This window comes from Solanum dulcamara, chromosome 9 (assembly GCF_947179165.1).
Source record: "Solanum dulcamara chromosome 9, daSolDulc1.2, whole genome shotgun sequence".
NCBI lineage: Eukaryota > Viridiplantae > Streptophyta > Magnoliopsida > Solanales > Solanaceae > Solanum > Solanum dulcamara.
The window spans coordinates 71763373-71782627 of NC_077245.1; the positions used below are offsets into that span (position 1 = coordinate 71763373).

Below are 19255 nucleotides of genomic sequence, written 5' to 3' on the forward strand. Positions count from 1 at the left end.
GATATTCATTCTGATTCAAACATCTTAATCTTAATGAAAATAAATGAGGCCTTAAATTATCATCCTTTCACAAGTTTCATACCTTATCGATCACTCTCTTTGTATTAAAACACACTTTGATGTTGACTTAACCTACACACTTTTATTGTTGATTGAAAATAAATATTTTTTCACGTCAATATTGAAGTGTGTTTTGATATAACAGGATGATAGTTTAGGTTCTCATCAATTGATGGAGTTGTATAGGAAGACAAAGACAGACTTAGATATGATGTTCGTTGACCTTGATATAGCATACAACAAGATTTCGAGAGAGGTTCTAGAGATGCCAGGAGGCAAAGAGGCGTACCTTGACATAGAACAGGACGACTAATTAAGGACATGTATGCTAGAGTCAAAGACCTTATAAGAACAGTGGGAGGACAATCGAATCGCTTTCTAGTTGTGATGGAGTTGCACCAGGGACAAACTTTTAGCATATTTATTTGTCGTATTGATAAATGTATCGAGGCGGCAAATCCAAAGTGAGGTGTTATGGTGTATGCTATTTGAATATGATATAATTTTAATTGACGAGACTCGTCGTAGAGTCAACGTTAAGATGGAGATTTGGAAACAAACTTTGGAGTCTAAAGGGTTCAAGTTGAGCAGGACCAAGACAGAATGTTTGGAGTATAGTTTCAATGAAGAAACGCATGAAGCTGACATGGAAGTGAGGCTGATACCCAGACCATCCAAAGGAGATTAAGTTCCAAGTATCTTTGGGCTATTATTCAAGGTAGTGAGGAGATTAATGATGATGCCACATATCGTATTGGTACAGAATAGATGAAATGGAGGCTTGCATATGGGGTCTAGTGTGGTTAGCGCTACCAAAACATAAAGGCAAGTTCTACAGAATGGTGGTTAGACCAACTGTATTATATAGGGAAATGTGTTGGCTAGTCAAGAACTTTCGCGTCTAGAAGATAAAAGTTGTAGAAATGAGAATGGTTAGACAAATGTGTGAGCTCATTATGAGAGATAAGGTTAGAAATGATGATATTCGGAACAAGGTAGGAATAGCATTAGTAGAGGTCGAGATGTTAGAAGCAAGAATGAGATGATTTGAGAACTTGAAACGGAATTGTGAAAAGTTGATTATAAATGATTTCAGGCAAACTAAAGGAGGCCGAATGAATATTGATGAGAAGTGATTAAGTAGGCTATGACATGCTTTCAATTTATCGATGACAGGACCTTACATAGGAGGCTATGGAGTACATATATTGGCAAGAGGGCTAGCTAGTAGATGGTTGAGCATTTCTCCCACTTACCTTTCCATACTAGTAATCATAGTAGTCTTTTGACCTTCAATTTTAGTGCCTGTTGTTTCTTCTATTTTGATATAGTATTATATTTGTTAGAGTTAGTGATTATTTTTTTTCGAATTTTTTTTATGCTATTTTTAGTATTTTGTTGTGACATATTAACTTTTAGATATGTTTAGTATGTTATGATAGTCCAAATAATGTTTGGTTAATATGGTTTTGAACTTCAAATAAATTATTTAAACACCCCTCAAGTTTATATAATCAAATTTGAATCCCCATTTCATCTGACAAAATCCACCAGAAGAAAAGAAAGAGAGAGAGAGAGAAAGAGAAGGCGAAGAGCACAATGGGGAAAGATCTGAGCAACGATCAAATATCCTCCATGAAGGAGGCATTCACTCTCTTCGATACCGACGGCGACGGAAAAATCTCCCCATCGGAGGTAGGTATCCTAATGCGTTCACTCGGAGGTAACCCTACCCAAGCTCAACTCAAATCAATAATCGCCGAGGAAAAACTCACATCGCCGTTCGATTTCAACCGGTTTTTGGAACTCATGTCGAAACACCTTAAACCGGAGCCATTTGATCGCCAATTACGCGATGCGTTCAAGGTACTTGATAAAGACGGCACTGGTTACGTCGTCGTTTCGGATCTAAAGCATATTTTAACTAGTATTGGTGAGAAGCTTGAGCCTTCGGAATTTGATGAGTGGATCCGAGAAGTTGATGTTGGATCTGATGGTAAGATCCGGTATGAAGATTTCATTGCTAGGATGGTTGCCAAGTGATTTTTACATGTGAGTGCTTCTATCAAACTCCCCTGGAAATTTTCATATTTGCAATGTCTTGTCAAATATTTTATTTTAGCTTGTTATTCATATATATATATATATATATATATATATATATATATATATATATACACACACACACACACGTTTTTGTAAATTCAAAATTCAATGTACTCGTTACGATCAGTGGCGGAAGCAGAATTTTCAGCAAGTTGTGTCGATATTTATAGAAGAATGGATAAAAAAGTTTACTATCACTTTTACAAGTAAGAAATGTATCCTTGACCCATTGGTTTAGACTAGTTTAAACTAGAAGAGGTCTTGGGTTCAATACTACTAAATCACAATTTTAAGTGATAGTGTGTTATATTTGGTTTAGACTAGTTTTAAGCTAGAAGAGGTTTTGAGTTCAATACTACTTAATTACAATTTTAAGCAATAGTATGTTATAAAATTATGCTTAGTTGAGGTTCAAACCTCCAAACTTAAACAACAAAACTGGACGCTGAACCAAAACACCAATTTTAAGATCTTTGGTGTTGTGCTGATACATACTTTGCAATTTCATAAATGGAAAGCAAAGAGATAGAGGAAATAAGTGTTATAGTTTGTTGGAGGATGCATGTACTCGGTAGTATAGTTGAGAATCATGCTAGCTAACTCTAACACCACCAGTATCCTAGAAAGAAAGGAAAAAACTGTGGCAACTACATGAGCCTGAGCTGTCATGATCAAGGTTATGCTGAATTATAAAGTGCAAGTTTTATAAAGTATATGGTTTGGATCTTGCTCTTTTTTAACCGGACCCCCTCTTTCTTTTTCTGTTGGAGCTATATACAACCCCCTCAAAGGATTGAAGATCAGTTGCATTTGCCACATGTAGGGGCAGAGTTAGAAACCTGGATACAGGTTTTATCGAATCTAGTAGTTTTTGTTCAAATAGTGCATTTGTGTTAGGAAATTCATTAAATATGTATAAATATTAAATTTAGAACACAATAATTAGCAATTGAATCATCATTCTAAAATTCAGAACCTATAAATTTGGTATCTTGGCTCCGTGACAGATTGTTTCATATTTATATTTCATGTTGAAAAATATTCTGCGTCAAGTCTTTTTGGGTAAAATCTTGGTGTTTCATCTTTTGATGGTTGATATGCTAAAAATAACTCACTAAGGTAAGTGCATAATGACAAGTAGGGTGGGGGCAGTATTGAATAGCTGTCTTATTTTTCGATTTTGTTTCTTTTACTTCAGTTATCTTTAATATTTGTGTTGTCAGTACTTTTCTTTTCTAATATTTTCTTCATAGCTTCTTACACGTGCATTTTCTTTCGAACTATGTTTTGATAAACGATTTTCTTGCACCGAGGGTCTGTCGGAAACAACCTCTCTACCACACAAAAGTAGGGGTAAGGTCTGGGTACACCTCACCCTCCCAGACCTTACTAGACTATATTGGGTATGTTGTTGGTGGGTGAGTAAAATATGTTGTGACTTGTGAGAAACGGCTAAGAAGGGTGTGATCCTCACCATTCTTACCTTTTTGAAAAAAGGAACAGTTAAATATTATATAAGGGTGGCCCAATAATTAAAGACTATAAATATGGAGCCAAAATTATTGTTAGTTATTAAGTAGTCCTAACTAATATTTGGACATTGTTTAAATTGATAGAGGAGGATAAATGGTGATTTTCAGATAGCTTTTTGGTGCATTCAGAATGAATGAAATAGGGTTAATTTTAAATGATAAGCATCAACTTATCAAAGAAAATAGGCAAAAATGCTAAAGACCCCCCTGAACTTGTAGTTTTTTTATGTAGTGAACACTAAACTATCACTTGTATTAAGTACTCCCGGAACTTGTTTTTTCAACCATTGCGTACACCTGCAACGCCCACATGGCATAGAAATTAACTACAAGCTCAGGTAGGCGTGTGAGGGAGTTGACTTTTTTATACATTAGATTACTTCAACCACAAAAAACATTAAAATTTTCATTTCTCTTTATTTTTTTTCTCTTTTCAAAAAATATCTCTCTTTTTCTCTTCCTATTTATTCTTCTTGAACCCTTCTCCTCCATCACTTTCAAATTTCTGAGATTTCTCTCGTTGCCTTCATTTTCTTTCTTTGCCTATAATTTCTTTCTCCTTCATCTTTTTGAAATTGCAATTGATGAATCCATGAATTATAATAGGAGGCTTATTTGTGCACGTGGGTGTCCTCCAATTGTGAGAATCTCATGGTCAAATAAAAAACCGTATGTAATTGGACTGTAATTGACTAGAGCTATTCGAGGAAACAAACAAAAATACGTTTTAAGAGTGGATAATCACTTGCTTGCTAAGAATTTCATACGAAATTGAAGAAAAAATCCACCCAAATCGAGTAAAAGCTTCATCCAAATAGATTTTACTATTTGAGGAGAAAACTTTCAAATAGCAGACCAGAAACATTCGAAATCTACCATTAACTCTGATTATTAGACTTTTTATGAGTGATTCTGGAGAGAGGGCATTTGTGTAAAAGAGAAAAATTGAGTAATTAGGGTTGATTTGTGTGAACTGAGGAATTAAATAAAAACTTTTGAAAGAGGGTAAATATTAGAGAGGGTGGGGTACTATTTATCTATGTGGACATCCACATCAGCCGTATTTCCAGTGTGTCATGCGCGTATATACACGATTAAGAAATTTACATGTTGCAGGTGTATTCGACGGTTGGAGAAACAAGTTCCGGGGGTACTTAATACGCGTGGTAGTTTAGGTGTTCACTACATAAAAAGCTACAAGGTCAAGGGGGTCTTTAGTATTTCTGCCAAAAAAATAAGATGATAAGCATAAATTTGGATCTTTTGAGGTTATGCATTTTAGTCGAGTTGGAAAGGGGAGAGATTAGCTTCATCTTACGAGTTGCATCGTTGTTATTCCGGCTCATGTGATTTTGTTAAATGAAGCTAGAATGATGTGATGAATAATCGACTTACTAAGCACTCACTAAAATGACTTGAAAAAACACATTGGAAAAAAAATATATAAGAAGCAAGGATAGAGAATGGGAGGTAGAATTAAAAAAACATCACCAATTTTCTGTACCAGATCCCTTGAATTGGATCTTTGAAAAAAATCATTAGAGGCTCTATAATTGACCATTTCAATTAAACCTAAACAACATTGTTATTCCTTTATATTTTTGCTTATAGTTGAGGTGTTCACGAATCACGTGATGGCTTGGACACTTCTGTTATTAAAAACTCAATCAAAGATAACTTATAAGCACTTAAGGGTGTAACCAAGTGGTTAATAAAGTGAGATTTTAATCATGGAAGACCACAATCAAACCCTATCAAATGTAAAGAACGCTTGATGATTTCTTTCCCATCTACCTATGCCTTGATAGACAGAATTGCCCGATATACTATTCAGAGATAACAAATAACAAATACTCTGTGGTATAGTCAAGGTACAAGTAACCTGGCTCGGATACCACCATAAAAAAAAGTCGATAACTTGAGTTTTGAGAAATAGACAAAATGTAAGACAGATAACTACTACATAGTTATAATCAAGTAAATGCTTCCTCCAAATTGCTTAACTTGACCACCATATTTGGTGTTGGGAGGTTGGGGGAATCATGACCTATATGTATTGTAGCCTAATATATTTAACACTAAGAATAAAGTTTGAGGCAGGAAGGAAATAAATTATTTGCTGATGTTAAGACTCAGGAGTCAAAAGTTATAAGAGATGACATGTATCATGCTTAATTTTGATCAGTAATATGATTGAGTTAAATGTTCTCAACTTTACTTTCTTTAATTTTTGCATGCAGGTGATTTGCATCTTTGGCTATATTACTCAATAGCAAGAAACAGGACCTAACTTTGCCCTTGGTAGCTTTGCCCTTTCATTTGCATTTGGAGTGTATCTCTCATTAGCCATTTTGCTAATCGTCGATTTTATTGTATTTTCCCCTTACTGTCATGGAACAACTTTTTGGTCAAATGTTTGGATTATATCTAGCATGTATCGCTTCTTGCAATGTTAAACCAGTTATGTTTAGTTCAGATACCATGTATCTTTAACTCAACGCTTCAATGTTGCTACTTGTAGTTCAGTTATTGATTCAAAGCTTCAGCAGGGATGAACTTTTATGTGTATTGATGGAGTAGATACATGTAACATCAATCAAAATAGCAAGAACTGTATGCTTTGATAGTATTATTTCTATTAGTGTATGCCAAAGGGTTGTTTTATGAACGGCTTTGTAATCATTTTACTTGAGCTGAGAGTCCATCTTAGAAAAAGTCTCTCCACCTCTTAAGGTAATGTCTGCGCATGCACTACCTTCCGCAAAGTTGATTTATGGGATTACACTAGGTATGTTGTTGTTGTTGCAGTATGCTATAGAGTGACAATTTGCGCTCAGTTGGAGTTCAAAAGCTCAAACCTTCAAGCAGGGAATTATTCCCAATGACATTGGAAATACGTGATCTTGAATTTTTGAGACCCCTGTTGTCAAGTGACTACACCTTCAAACTTAAAAAGTCAAAAATTGTTAAATTCAAAATTATTTTTTGTAAACCACCCGGTTACGAGTTTTGCTATCTAGTGTCGTTTCTACTTGATGACTCCTAAAAGAGCATGATGCTTAATTTTAACATCCCACTTCACTAGTGATATTATCAGTTTTTTATCTAGACTTGTATGTCTTTAAAACTTCTTGTTAGGGTCTACAACTTGCTTCAACTAATTAATTTTTACTTTTCATCCTTTAGCCATTTGATTCATATTTATTGGAACATAATTTGCTATGATAAGAAAATATAAAGTAATGTGTCGCAAAAAAGTTATTTGTTATGCTCATAAATTAAAAAAAATGACTTCAACAAAATGCCCATTGGGTTAAATTTTTTGTAAAAAAAATAGTCCACTTAAAAAAATAAACCCTTTAATATTGAAAATGACCATTCCGCCTCTTTCTTTTCCAAAAAAATGGGGTACCGTTGCTTCTTCTTCAACCTCCCTACGCTTCTTCTTCTACCTCCCTCCTTACCTCCCTTCTGCTCCTCCTTCTACATCCTCCCTCCTTCTTCTTTGTCCTTCCTTTTTTAAAAAAAATAAAAAAAATTGACGTATTGCAAACGTGAATCGTTTCAAATGAATTATATATCAAAAGACTCGAAACATTGAGAGAATTTCATATCTAAATTTTGGGACTGTTTAGAGATAATTTTGAGTTGATCGAGATTAAATAGTCTGTGTATACATCATGTAAAGTTAAACCATATTCAACATTTTGAGTGCATCATGAATGTTTCTTTGTTTGAACCAATCTTTTTGAAAGATCACAAAGCCCATTTAAATTGGAGAACCTTTTATTGATATCACAAACATCAAAGGGAAAAGGTTTTAAGTTATTCTTACGTTTTTAAGTAGTAGTTGAACCTGTACAACACTAGCAAAGAGTTAAATTTAAAAAATTAGGCAGCCTGCGCACCCAGTAGGAATTGCACCTGCAAACTAGAGATAGTATTTGCGGCCCAAGTTGTGCACTCCAGTATAACTGGGCTATCTCTCATTTTTAATTGGGTGGTTCAAAATTAGTATATATACAGAAATATAGAAAATTTACATATATATACAGTGTAATTTTTGCCGATCCCTGTCACCTATGTAGGTCCGCCCCTGTGTATGACACATATATAGGTAAGCTATATTGTATAATCGGTGTATACTTTCTATGATTTTTGACAAGTTATATTGTATAGTCAGTGTATACTCCCTATGATTTTTGACTATTTTTTATATAAATAAAACAAAACTATATTTATTGTAAACTAATTATTTTATTTCGTATATATATATATATATATATATGAATCTACCCCTTAAAAATCAGCACAAAATAGGAACAAAAGTGCGAATAACCTGTTGGATGTCTAAAGCTGGACCCAGAATTTAACGGCCCAATTCTTTCCGAACATACAGCAAAATTGAAGCCCAAAATAATCCACTACTTCCATAAACCCTAGAAGAAAGAACCGAAGCAACACTTTGAGCAACACAGTTCAGTGAGCTTACTCTCATCTTCGCCATGGGTCGTATGCACAGTCGCGGGTGAGTATTTTCTCCATACTTTCACTTCGAAGCAATTTTTTTTTTTCATTTTTTTCACCATACTTTTGTGGGTTTCAGTAAGGGTATCTCAGCGTCAGCTCTTCCTTACAAGAGAACTCCTCCAAGTTGGCTTAAGATCTCCGCTCCAGATGTAAATCATCTACTCTCTTTTTTTCTGTTTCTTTATGGCCGTTTGGATATGAATTTGGTGATATTTGAAAATTTTAGTATTTAAATTAACTTGAAAAAGTATATTTGAATTGTTTATCTGGAATGTTGAAGTTTATGAGTTAAAAATGTTCACTTGAAAAATTCTTCAATGTATAACCAAACTGACTTTTGAAGAAAAAGAAAACAGAAACTTTGTATGTCCAAACAGCCCCTTATACTTTGTTTGTATGGTTGTTACATATCTTTTCATAATATATTGTATCATATGGTTGTTATATAACTTTTAGATAGATTGTGTCGTTTCCAGTGGCTACATAAGGGTATACATGTGCAATTTGAAGTACAAACCTATAGGAAAAGAAGGGCAAGGGTTAGAGTTATTATAAAAAGACAGGGTAAAAGATAAAATAAGATTATTAGATATAAATAAAGATAAAATGAGAAGAAAAAATAAGGTAATAATGTGATCACACCAAATTAATTGTGACATAAAATGTGGACATTTCATCATTACGTAGCAATGGGTTTAATGATACTATACAGTAAACTTTAAGTAATAATCAGAACAAACTGTATTTAAACTAACAATATAATACAAGAAGTAACAACCGTCCAAACAAGTTATTAATGCCTATATCTTTATATAGGAACAACGAACAAATAGATGTTAAGATCAATATATGAATGATTGTGTTTAGGTAACAACCATCCAAAAAAGTAGTTAATGTGTACATCTTGATATAGGAACAATGAACAAATAGATGTTAAGATCATTATATGGATGATTGTGTTTCTATAATTTTAGGTTGAGGACAATATCTGCAAGTTTGCGAAAAAAGGATTGACACCTTCACAAATTGGTGTGATTCTTCGTGATTCTCATGGAATTGCTCAAGTCAAGAGTGTCACCGGGAGCAAGATTTTGCGTATCCTCAAAGCTCATGGTATTTAAGTATATTTTTCCAGATCATCAATGCTGCTAAAAATTCAATTGCAGTTAGTTTTAGATAAAATTTGGTTTAATATATCAATTAGAAGGAAGTGTGCCCAATAGAGTGGAATATATGGTTAATTCACTGATTAGTTTGGAATAGAATGAGCAGTTGATTGATTTAACATATGGATTTTTTTGGACAATTAAATAGGACTTGCTCCTGAGATCCCAGAGGATCTATACCACCTGATTAAGAAGGCAGTTGCCATCAGGAAGCATTTGGAGAGGAACAGAAAGGACAAGGATTCCAAGTTCCGCTTGATTTTGGTGGAGAGTAGGATTCACCGCCTTGCTCGTTATTACAAGAAAACTAAGAAGCTTCCACCTGTCTGGAAATAGTAAGTTACTCTCTTTCACTCCTAACAATGCTTTGCATTTCCCCTTATTCCGTGGTCTGATTGCACTTCCCATATACAGAAAAAATAATATTTTTCTTCTATGGGGATGTGATTGGCGTATGTTTGCTGTAAGATTTAAGGGATTGGATGGTTTAGGTAAAGAACCGTAAGAAAAGAAAAGGAATGGATAGAACTTTAGTACTGTACCTTTTTAAAGATAAACCATCTTAATGTTTCCTGTCTATTCCTTTCCTGTGCGGTTCAACGTGAATGACTCCTAAATTATGGCTCGCTAGTTATGGGGGATCTGTATTCTGCATGGAAATGATTTGTTTTGAAGAATGAAGCTGCAACATTACTTTCTTTTTTGTGTTACTATCTTACCACTCCAAATGAGATGCCTTTTAGTCAGTATATATTCCTGTTGGTAAGGAGATTTTGAAGAGTCAAAATTAAAATGTTGGTTTATTTGTCATGTTTCTGTTACCAATTTGAAGACCAATAGTTTGATGTTGATTTGTTCCACCTTAGAGTTCCATCCCGGAACAAATTGGTCATTGGGTTTGATTTGCATAGTTAGGTTAAAACCTCTTTGTTGTCTCTTGTAAACTTTTGACATGACTTTTAATTCATAATATTTCACTATTTCATTATACTATAGCTTTATGTTACCCCTTGTTCCCTCAAGACCACTTAACTATAGTCCAAGTAGCCCTTTTTAGATCCTCCACACTCTCGTCAGTAACCCTTTTTTTGGGAGTCAGCTTGCACTAACTCCAGGCTGCAATCTTCCAGGTTGTCCATTTCGTGACTTCAACTCCATATGTCAAATCAATTTTATACCACTTATAGCCTGTTTGTCTAAGCTTGCAAAATCTACTTTGAAAATGGTTTTTGTTAGAAGTGTTTTTCGGACTTTTAGAGAGTAGCTGCTTGTTTTTGGCAATTAATTTGAAAAACCCTTTTGCCATTATTAGCATAGTGCCAAAATTCTGCCATTCTCTCCTATCCAAGAAAGTCTTAACTACATACATGGTTCCCATATCCAAGGAAGGGTGCAGAGGTGGTCTGTACATCCCCCTTTGCCGAAAATTACAAAGTAGATACCAGTGTTATCAAAAGCAAAAAGTGCAAAAATGCTTCAAGGTCCGTTAGGGTTTAAATGCAAAGCGCAAATAAAGCTTGGACTTTAATGAAAAAAGGTGTAAATGGAGACTAAATACAAATATATGAACAAAGAATTTGGAAAAAAGTATATGATTAAGCGAAATATCAATTGTTTAGTGTCACCTCTTCAAAATAGGCTCATTGGCAAGAAAAAGTATGCCTTAGAACCTTGATGATGACAGTGAAGCACACATTAATTGAGGTGAAATGCTCGACATGTTTTGAGCCTCCCTTAAGGGCTTACGCGCGCCTTAAACAACACTAGTAGATACAGGGTCTAAACTTTTCTTTATATCTCTCTATATATAATAGATGTTGAATCTAGTTTATTCTTGTTTTCTACTTGTAAATTAACCTTTGCTGATTGTGAATGTTTTCATTATTTTACAGTGAGTCTACCACAGCAAGTACACTTGTAGCTTAAACTGAGACATGGATGGATTATTATCATTGAGAAGATTGATCAGCTGTCTTCTTCTTCTCTATGTATTGGAATAGGTTCTCATGTCCATTTTCTGAATTTTGATACTTATAATGGCGTGATGGTTTCTGTACACTTTCTCCAGCTTTTACTAAATGTTATGCATAGATGCTTTAATTTAGATGTTGATGTCAATTTTAGTTCGACTGCTCGATAGGTATTCGTTCTCCTTAATGTTTGATGGTTCACCCTAACATTCCCAACTTGTCCGTCTGTTGTCGAGTCTTAGCATTTGATGACGGACTTAAAAAGCTCCCTATAGATGCTTTAATTTAGATATTGATTGTCAATTTGGTTCGACTAAATAAGTATCTAGTTTCACCTAGATCCGGCTCTACCCAATCTTTTTTGGTTCACACCAACATTCCCCACTTGTTTGTCTGTGGTTGAGCCTTCGGATTGAATGGTGGACTCAAAAAGCCACCTAGTGGAATTAGCTAAGCATTTTATTCGAACAAATATTGCGAGAAGGGATGGTTTTGTGTCTATTATTAGTTCTTCCTCTCGTGTTGAGACTGATCATTTTGGGGTAAACTAATGAGCTCATTCCGGATAATGCTTGCATCCTTTGAATTTGACAATTATCTGTATAAATCAGGTTAATAATTGTTAGAGAGGAATCAGAACGTTCATATATTTCGATCTTTTCGTATCTCCAAATTAATTAGGAAATAAATTAATGAAAAGAAATTTTAGAGAAGTAATTTAACAAATATATATTATCTTCATTTTTTCATAATTATTTCAGAAAAAAGTAATTGAAAGGGACAAACGATGAACATATAGAGATAACAAATAAATTACTTATCTTAAAGCACTTTTATTTACACAATTATTGCATCTATTGTTTGAGTGTTGCGATGTTAACGACTTGCTTTATTGAGAAAAAAAAATAATAAGAAATGTAGTCGAAGTAGAAATTATTTCAAGCCCATAAATTATTTGTGTATTCTTGAGAAATTATAACTTTTTTCACCGTTGCCAAAGAAATGGTCACATTTTTAACATAAACATGACTTGACGAAGTTTTGGAAAACGCAAAATTAATTTTGCCGTTTGTCCGTCTTTTTATAGTTAATTAATTTAATTATACTTTAAATTTCAAGAAAATAATTAAATTTCTCATATAGAAAATTATAATAGATAAGATTAGAAGTGAAAAATTGATATTAGAAAAATAAAGAAAATTGTTTTTTAATGCACGTAAATATATGTTAAAAATTATGAAAGGTATTATAGTATATTTTATGAGAAAACAAATAAAATAACTTCTCTGTTTATAACTATGGATGAATTCAAATTACAATTTAGCTTTAAATACGATATTAGGTAAAATTATAAATAATAATAAAAAAAAACTAAAGCTTCTCGGAAGAACATACAACAACAACAACTCAGTGAAATTCCACGACGTGGGGTCTGGGTAGGGTAAAGTGTACGCAGACCTTACTCCTACCAAGGTAAGACGGTTGTTTTCAAGATACCCTCGACTCAATAGAAGCATAAAAAGAGGTCAGATAAGGCTAAAAAGTTAAAAGCGATATGGAAAAGCAAATAACGAAAGCGACACAGATAAAATAGAGTAATCAAAGTACAGAAAGTAATAGATAATAATAGAAACTAGAGCACAAGAAATTATAATGCGCTAATGCGCCTACTAATACGGAAGAATAACGAGACTATGTACTAGCCTTCTACCCTAGTGTGGGTCCTCCACACCCTTCTATTTAAGGTCATGTCCTCGATAAGCTGTAACTGCGCCATATCCTGTCTAATCACCTCTCCCCAATATTTTTTCGGCCTACCCCTACCTCTTCTGAAACCATTCATGGCCAACCCCTCACACCTCTACACTGGGCATATGTGTCTCTCCTCTTCACATGCCCAAACCATCTCAGTCGCATTTTTCGCATATTGTCTTCCACCGAGGTCACTCCTACATTGTCCCAAATAGCCTCATTTCTAATCCTGTCACTCCTGGTATGCCCACACATCTATCTTAACATTCTCATCTCGGCAACTTTCATCTTTTGAACGTGAGAGACCTTAACTGGCCAACACTCTGTCCCATATAACATAGCCGGTCTAACCACCATTTTGTAGAACTTGCCCTTAAGTTGTGGTGGCACATTCTTGTCACATAGCACACCGGAAGTGAGCCTCCATTTCATCCACCCTGCCCCAATATGATGTGTGACATCATCGTCAATCTCCCTGCTACCTTGCATGATAGACCCAAGGTACTTGAAACTACTTTTCTTTTTGGATGACCTGGTCACCAAGCCTAACTTCCGCGTCAACCTCCTGAGGTGTCTCACTGAACTTGCACTCTAAGTACTCTGTCTTGGTCCTACTCAGCTTAAACCCTTTAGACTCTAAGGTATGTCTCCAATCCTCCAGCTTAGCGTTAACTCCACTACAAGTCTCATCGATCAGGACTATGTCGTTCGCGAAAAGCATACACCATTGAATTTATCGCGTCAATCTATCCATCACCAAGGCAAATAAAAACGGACTAAGAGCTGATCCTTGATGCAACCCCATCACAACTGGAAGTGCTCTAAGTCCCCTCCTACTGTCCTTACCCTAATTTTGGCACCCTCATACATGTCCTTGATCACCCTAATGTATGCCACAGGTATATTTTTAGCCTCCAAACATCTCCATAGTATCTCTCGTGGAACTTTATCGCAAGCCTTTTCTAGGTCGATGAATACCATATGCAAGTCCCTCTTCCTCTCCCTATACTGCTCCACTAGTCTCCTCATAAGATGGATGGCTTCTATAGTTGAGCGTCCCGGCATAAATTTGAACTGGTTGCCTGAAATAGACACACCTCTCCTCACCCTCATCTCCACCACTCTTTCCCACTCTTTCATAGTATGATTTAGAAGCTTGATACCTCTATAGTTGTTGCAGCTCTGGATATCTCCCTTGTTTTTGTATAGAGGGATCATTATATCCAATAAATATTACAGTAATATATCTAAGAATGAAAATAAAAGTCAAAATTGGGACAATCATAACATACGTTTCAAAATTATAATAATAAATAACGGCAAATCAATATACTTATTAATAACCAACATGAATTGTGGTGCAATAGTGAGACTGTTTCAACCTTAATCTGAGGTCTCGGGTTCGAGCCTTGGATATGTCAAAAATTCTGTTGAGAGTGTCACCCTAAATGAATTCTGCAGTGTGCGATTCGAACTTGGTCAAGATTCTACGAATTCCAAACATTGGGTGGGAAAAAAAAGCTCAGTATTAATGTACAATTACAAGTTGCTTGAAGTTGGTAATACAAATATTAGCACACATACAATAAAGAAAATAAAATTGAAGATAATTTGCAAAGCATGACTATTGCAATTAGATTTTTTTTTTTACCATAACTTCATAGTTATATTTCAACTCATTATCTTTTCTTTTATAGTTTTTTTTTCAATGATAATAGTACGTAATAGTATGTTGTCTGGTTAGTCATTCATGCTAGTAATCTTATTATTGGTCGTGTAATTTTCCTTTCACTTTTGTCACTATTTATTATTTCTTTTACCTTAATTATCATATTGTTTTTGTAAATTTTGACTTGTTATTATTTACACTTTTTTAATTACTATCTTTCGATTTTTGTACTTTTGTTAACTTTTTTTTTAAGTCTGTTTCAGAATATTTTACCTGGTAATCTTATTATTGGTAGTGTAGTTTTTTGTCCTTGAATTTTTGTTACTATTTATTGTTTTTTGTACTTCGATATCATATTGTGTTGTTGTAATTGTTGACACCGAATTTTGACCATCTACAACGCAAATTAACTGTCAAATTTCTTTAAATGTTGAACATTTTGAAATAATTAGCTTTTATAAAAAAATAAAATATTTTCATGTTATTCTTAACTATTTTTATCTTTTTATAAATTTAGTATAATATACATATTTCTATATAACTATATCTTTGATTACTTTTTATGTAGTTATTCAAAAATCATCTCAAAAAGATTTTATTTTTTTTACTAAACAATGTTAGTTAGGTTAGTTTAATTATATTTTGCATTTTTGAATTTTTTTAGTTTTTTCTAAAAAAAAAAAAGGAAAAATCTTATTCTCCCACATCGAAAATCCTTGAGGGATTTGGGGTTTTTGGAGCCCATATAAAGGCTCATATTCTTGTTAAGAGATGAAGAAGGGAGAGGTTTTCTTTAATCACTCCAAAGTTAGAAATTTTCTTAACTTGATTAGGATTTTGGACTCTTGTCCCTAGCCTAAAAGTTGTGAAATTTTTTAGCTTTCAATCTATATTTTTTTTCAAGGAAAATAGGAGATTGAAGTCAAAATTTAGACTAAGAACAGTGTTCTTAGAACATCGAGTCTTCAGTCTCATTGCCCGAAAAAAGGTAAAATCTTTTCTTAGCTTTATTTTATTTAATTATTTCATATTATTTCATGTTTTATAGTTAGTTGATTTGTAGTCTTGTTTTTCTTAGTTAGCATGTATTAAGAATAGCTAGATTAGTGATAGAAATTCCTTATAGTTAGCATGTGTTAGGATTAATTAGCTAGCATGTGTTAGGATTATCTAATGAAAACACTTAGTTTTGTTCATTATTTTTCAAGTGGTTTTTCTTGACAATATAGGTTTTCATGTTTTCAAAATCTTCTTTTAACATAATGTAGATAATAAAATATGCTTAAGTTATATTTAGTTATAACCTTCATGGCCTAATTGATTTGATTTTTTCTTTAAAATTAAGCTAGTTAGCATGTTGTTAGTCACTTCTAGGGTGTCCATCAATTTAATAACTCAAAATACCATGATATATTCCTTGATTTAGTTTAAAATGAGTAAATGTTTATGTAATTTTATTTTTGGTGCATGTGATATCAATTCGAGTCAATCTTTGGACTTCATCCTTATATATAGTTGAGTTTTGAGTCTCCTATCATCTTGATCAAATGACTGAAAATTGATACATGGAAAAAAAGGTAATATCCATGGTTTGAATATTGATATTGGGTTGTATACACGGAATACAAGCGGAAAACAGTGCCGTATACACTGATATATAGTATGTATACAATTTGATATAAAGAAATAATGTTATAGTATGTGCAGGGGAAAAACACTGTATATAGTATTATATACACTTTATATACACTGTATATAGTACATATGCAGTGATATACAGTAGATACATGGGATAAAACACTGTATACAGTGTTATATACACTGTATATACACTATATACAGTATATATGCAGTGATATACAGTAGATACAGGGGGAAAAACCCTATATATAGTGTATATACAGTAATATGCAGCAGGGACAAGGAATAAAAACTGTATACAATATATATACAATCTGATACGCAGTGATATACAATGACATACAGTGATATACAACATCTACAGGAAACAAACACGTGGTATATGGTGTATATACAATTCAATACAGTGTATATATAGCTGCGATATATAATGGAATTGGGCTTAAGGCCCAAAATGCAGATGGTCCAATAACTTAGTCCAGACTTACAGAAACTAAGTGTTGGACCAAATTTTTCATACTTTATTCATTTATATTTAATTTGGGTTGTAATAATTTATTTATTTATTTACGTTTGTTTATACTAACGTAGAAGTTGATTAGTTTGATTTAACTTAATTGAATTACCCTAAGGATAAACCAATTCATGTTAATTTATTCTTAAAATGATTTTCTACATTTACTTAGTCATTGATAAACTTTTACTCTTTTTTTTATATATATACATGTATATTATAATCAAATGTTTAAGTTTTATCATTTTTTTTCTAAAAAATAATTTCAAAGTCTTCGTTTCCTTTTAAATTAATATTTTCCAAAGTTAGTCAAATAATTTTCAAATCGTTGGATGACCGCATGTTAGCGGCTATTTTAAGTGCTAAAACCTTGTTAAAATAGTAATATGAACCTCGTACCTTTTTCTCTAAATTTTTAACACTTAAATCTGTTAGGGTCTTTTAAATAAAGTTTTCTTAATTTCTTTAAAAAATTAAGTGGCGACTTCTCTTTTACTAAAATTGATTTTTTCTCTCTAAAAAGTTGAAATTAATTTTAAACACCGTTATTTTCGATATAACAGTAATTTTTATTCTATTTCTATTTATTGTTTTGTTATTATCACAACAATCTTTCGCCCTGAGCGTAAGATCGATCGCCCTACTTATTTCTTTTCTTTTTTAGGATTGCATTTGGAGTGTTTTTCTCCGCGCCAAAAGTTTATCAAAAACAACTTCTCTATCTTTAGATGTTGGAGTAAAGTTTGTGTAAATTCTATCATCATCAGACCTCATTTTATAGAATAAAGTTGCGTAAACTCTATCCTTATCAGACCTCATTTTATAAAATTATATTGAATATTTATTGTTGTTAGTAATTTTTTCAGTGAAACAACAGCATACGCAATACAGTTTCATAGAGATATGAGAGTAAAAGAAATAAAGAAAATAACATACACCAATAAAACAACAGGAAGTAACAGATTAATACTACAACAAAATAATACTATAATCAAACTATACAGAACAATATATAATAACAAAAACAAAAGCATAAGCTAGCGCTTGGCTCCAAATTTTCAAATATTCTTAGCAAGTTATTTTTGGGTGAAGTTTCACCAGGCTTTTGACCACAAATTTTCCCAATAATATTTGATTGTTTTAAAAATATTATTTTGTAACTGTAAGTTTTAAAAATTATTAAAAATACCCATAAGTTTGTGTTGTTATTTTATAATGAACATGTTCCGTTAAAAAAAATCCTTATAACATAATTGATAACAATCAACAACAACAAAATAACAATACGGGCAAGGGCAATACATTAATCGAATTAAAAATAAATTGTTCTTTTTTTTCAATCTTGTCGCTCAAATTATTCTTTTTCGGAGGATGTAATGGATAGACATGTTATTCAATGGTGTTGGTTGACCACGTTAATAGAGTAAGTTGGTAGATAAATATTAGTTAGAATTAATAAATGATGGTGTTTTTATAAAATATAAAAAATTGGGGTAATTTTTAAATTTTTAAAATTTCTCAAATATTAGAACTTGGCCAAAGTTCTAGTTTTTTCTAGAACTTGAAAACTTGGAATGCTTGCCAAGTAATGACAAATTATATGGCTAAACATTAGTTCTCAAGTTTTTTTTTTCAAAAACTATTTAGGGCCAAACGGCACCTAAGAAACAACATTAATGCTACGACTACTAGAATGGACAACAAATCAATACATACTTTCTCCGTCATATTTTAATTGTCATGATAAGGTTTTGCACAATCTTTAAGAAAAAATTAATTAGGAGTGTTATTTAATTAATATACCCCTTATTAATACTTTAATCTATATCTATTTAGGTGCCTCTTAGTTCTAGAATAATTAATGCTAAGTGCAAAGTTGAAAAAAGATAATTAATTCTCTCTTGATTTTTTAAATTGACAACTATTTTGGAACAAATATTTTTAGTAAACATGACAACTAATATAAGACAGAGAGAGCACCTACTAATATTCACACTCTTATCTATTATCTATCTACCATCATAATCCATATCTTTTCGTATCGGATCAAATTATGTAATAATAACAATAACAATAACAATAATAATATATTCAATATAATCTAATAAATATTATATTTAAATACTAAAAATTAATCGCGCGGGTTCTAATACTAGGACTGTGTAAAAAAAGAAAAAGGGGATTGAGCAGTGGAGGAACCAAGAATTTTATGAAGGATGTTCAAAAAAAATTAAACACGCTAATCAGAAAAAAAAAATGTGCTTATTAAGATTCAAACCCGCGGGCTGAGAGAAGGTAAGGCGAAATATTGAACC

General features: G+C 32.8%; 2 protein-coding genes across 2 annotated transcripts; both read left to right on the forward strand.

The window, feature by feature from the left end:
• Positions 1–1572: 1572 nt before the first annotated feature.
• LOC129904603 (probable calcium-binding protein CML13) lies at positions 1573–6366 on the forward strand. The gene is made up of 2 exons (XM_055980170.1): positions 1573–2112; positions 5939–6366. Exon 1 carries the CDS (start codon positions 1660–1662, stop codon positions 2101–2103), a length of 444 nt encoding a protein of 147 aa, XP_055836145.1. The 5' UTR covers positions 1573–1659; the 3' UTR covers positions 2104–2112; positions 5939–6366.
• Positions 6367–8094: 1728 nt separating this feature from the next.
• Positions 8095–11498, forward strand: LOC129904602 (40S ribosomal protein S13). Its single transcript, XM_055980169.1, has 5 exons — positions 8095–8226; positions 8305–8377; positions 9203–9341; positions 9543–9729; positions 11287–11498. Exons 1-5 carry the CDS (start codon positions 8204–8206, stop codon positions 11318–11320), a joined length of 456 nt encoding a protein of 151 aa, XP_055836144.1. The 5' UTR covers positions 8095–8203; the 3' UTR covers positions 11321–11498.
• Positions 11499–19255: the final 7757 nt, after the last annotated feature.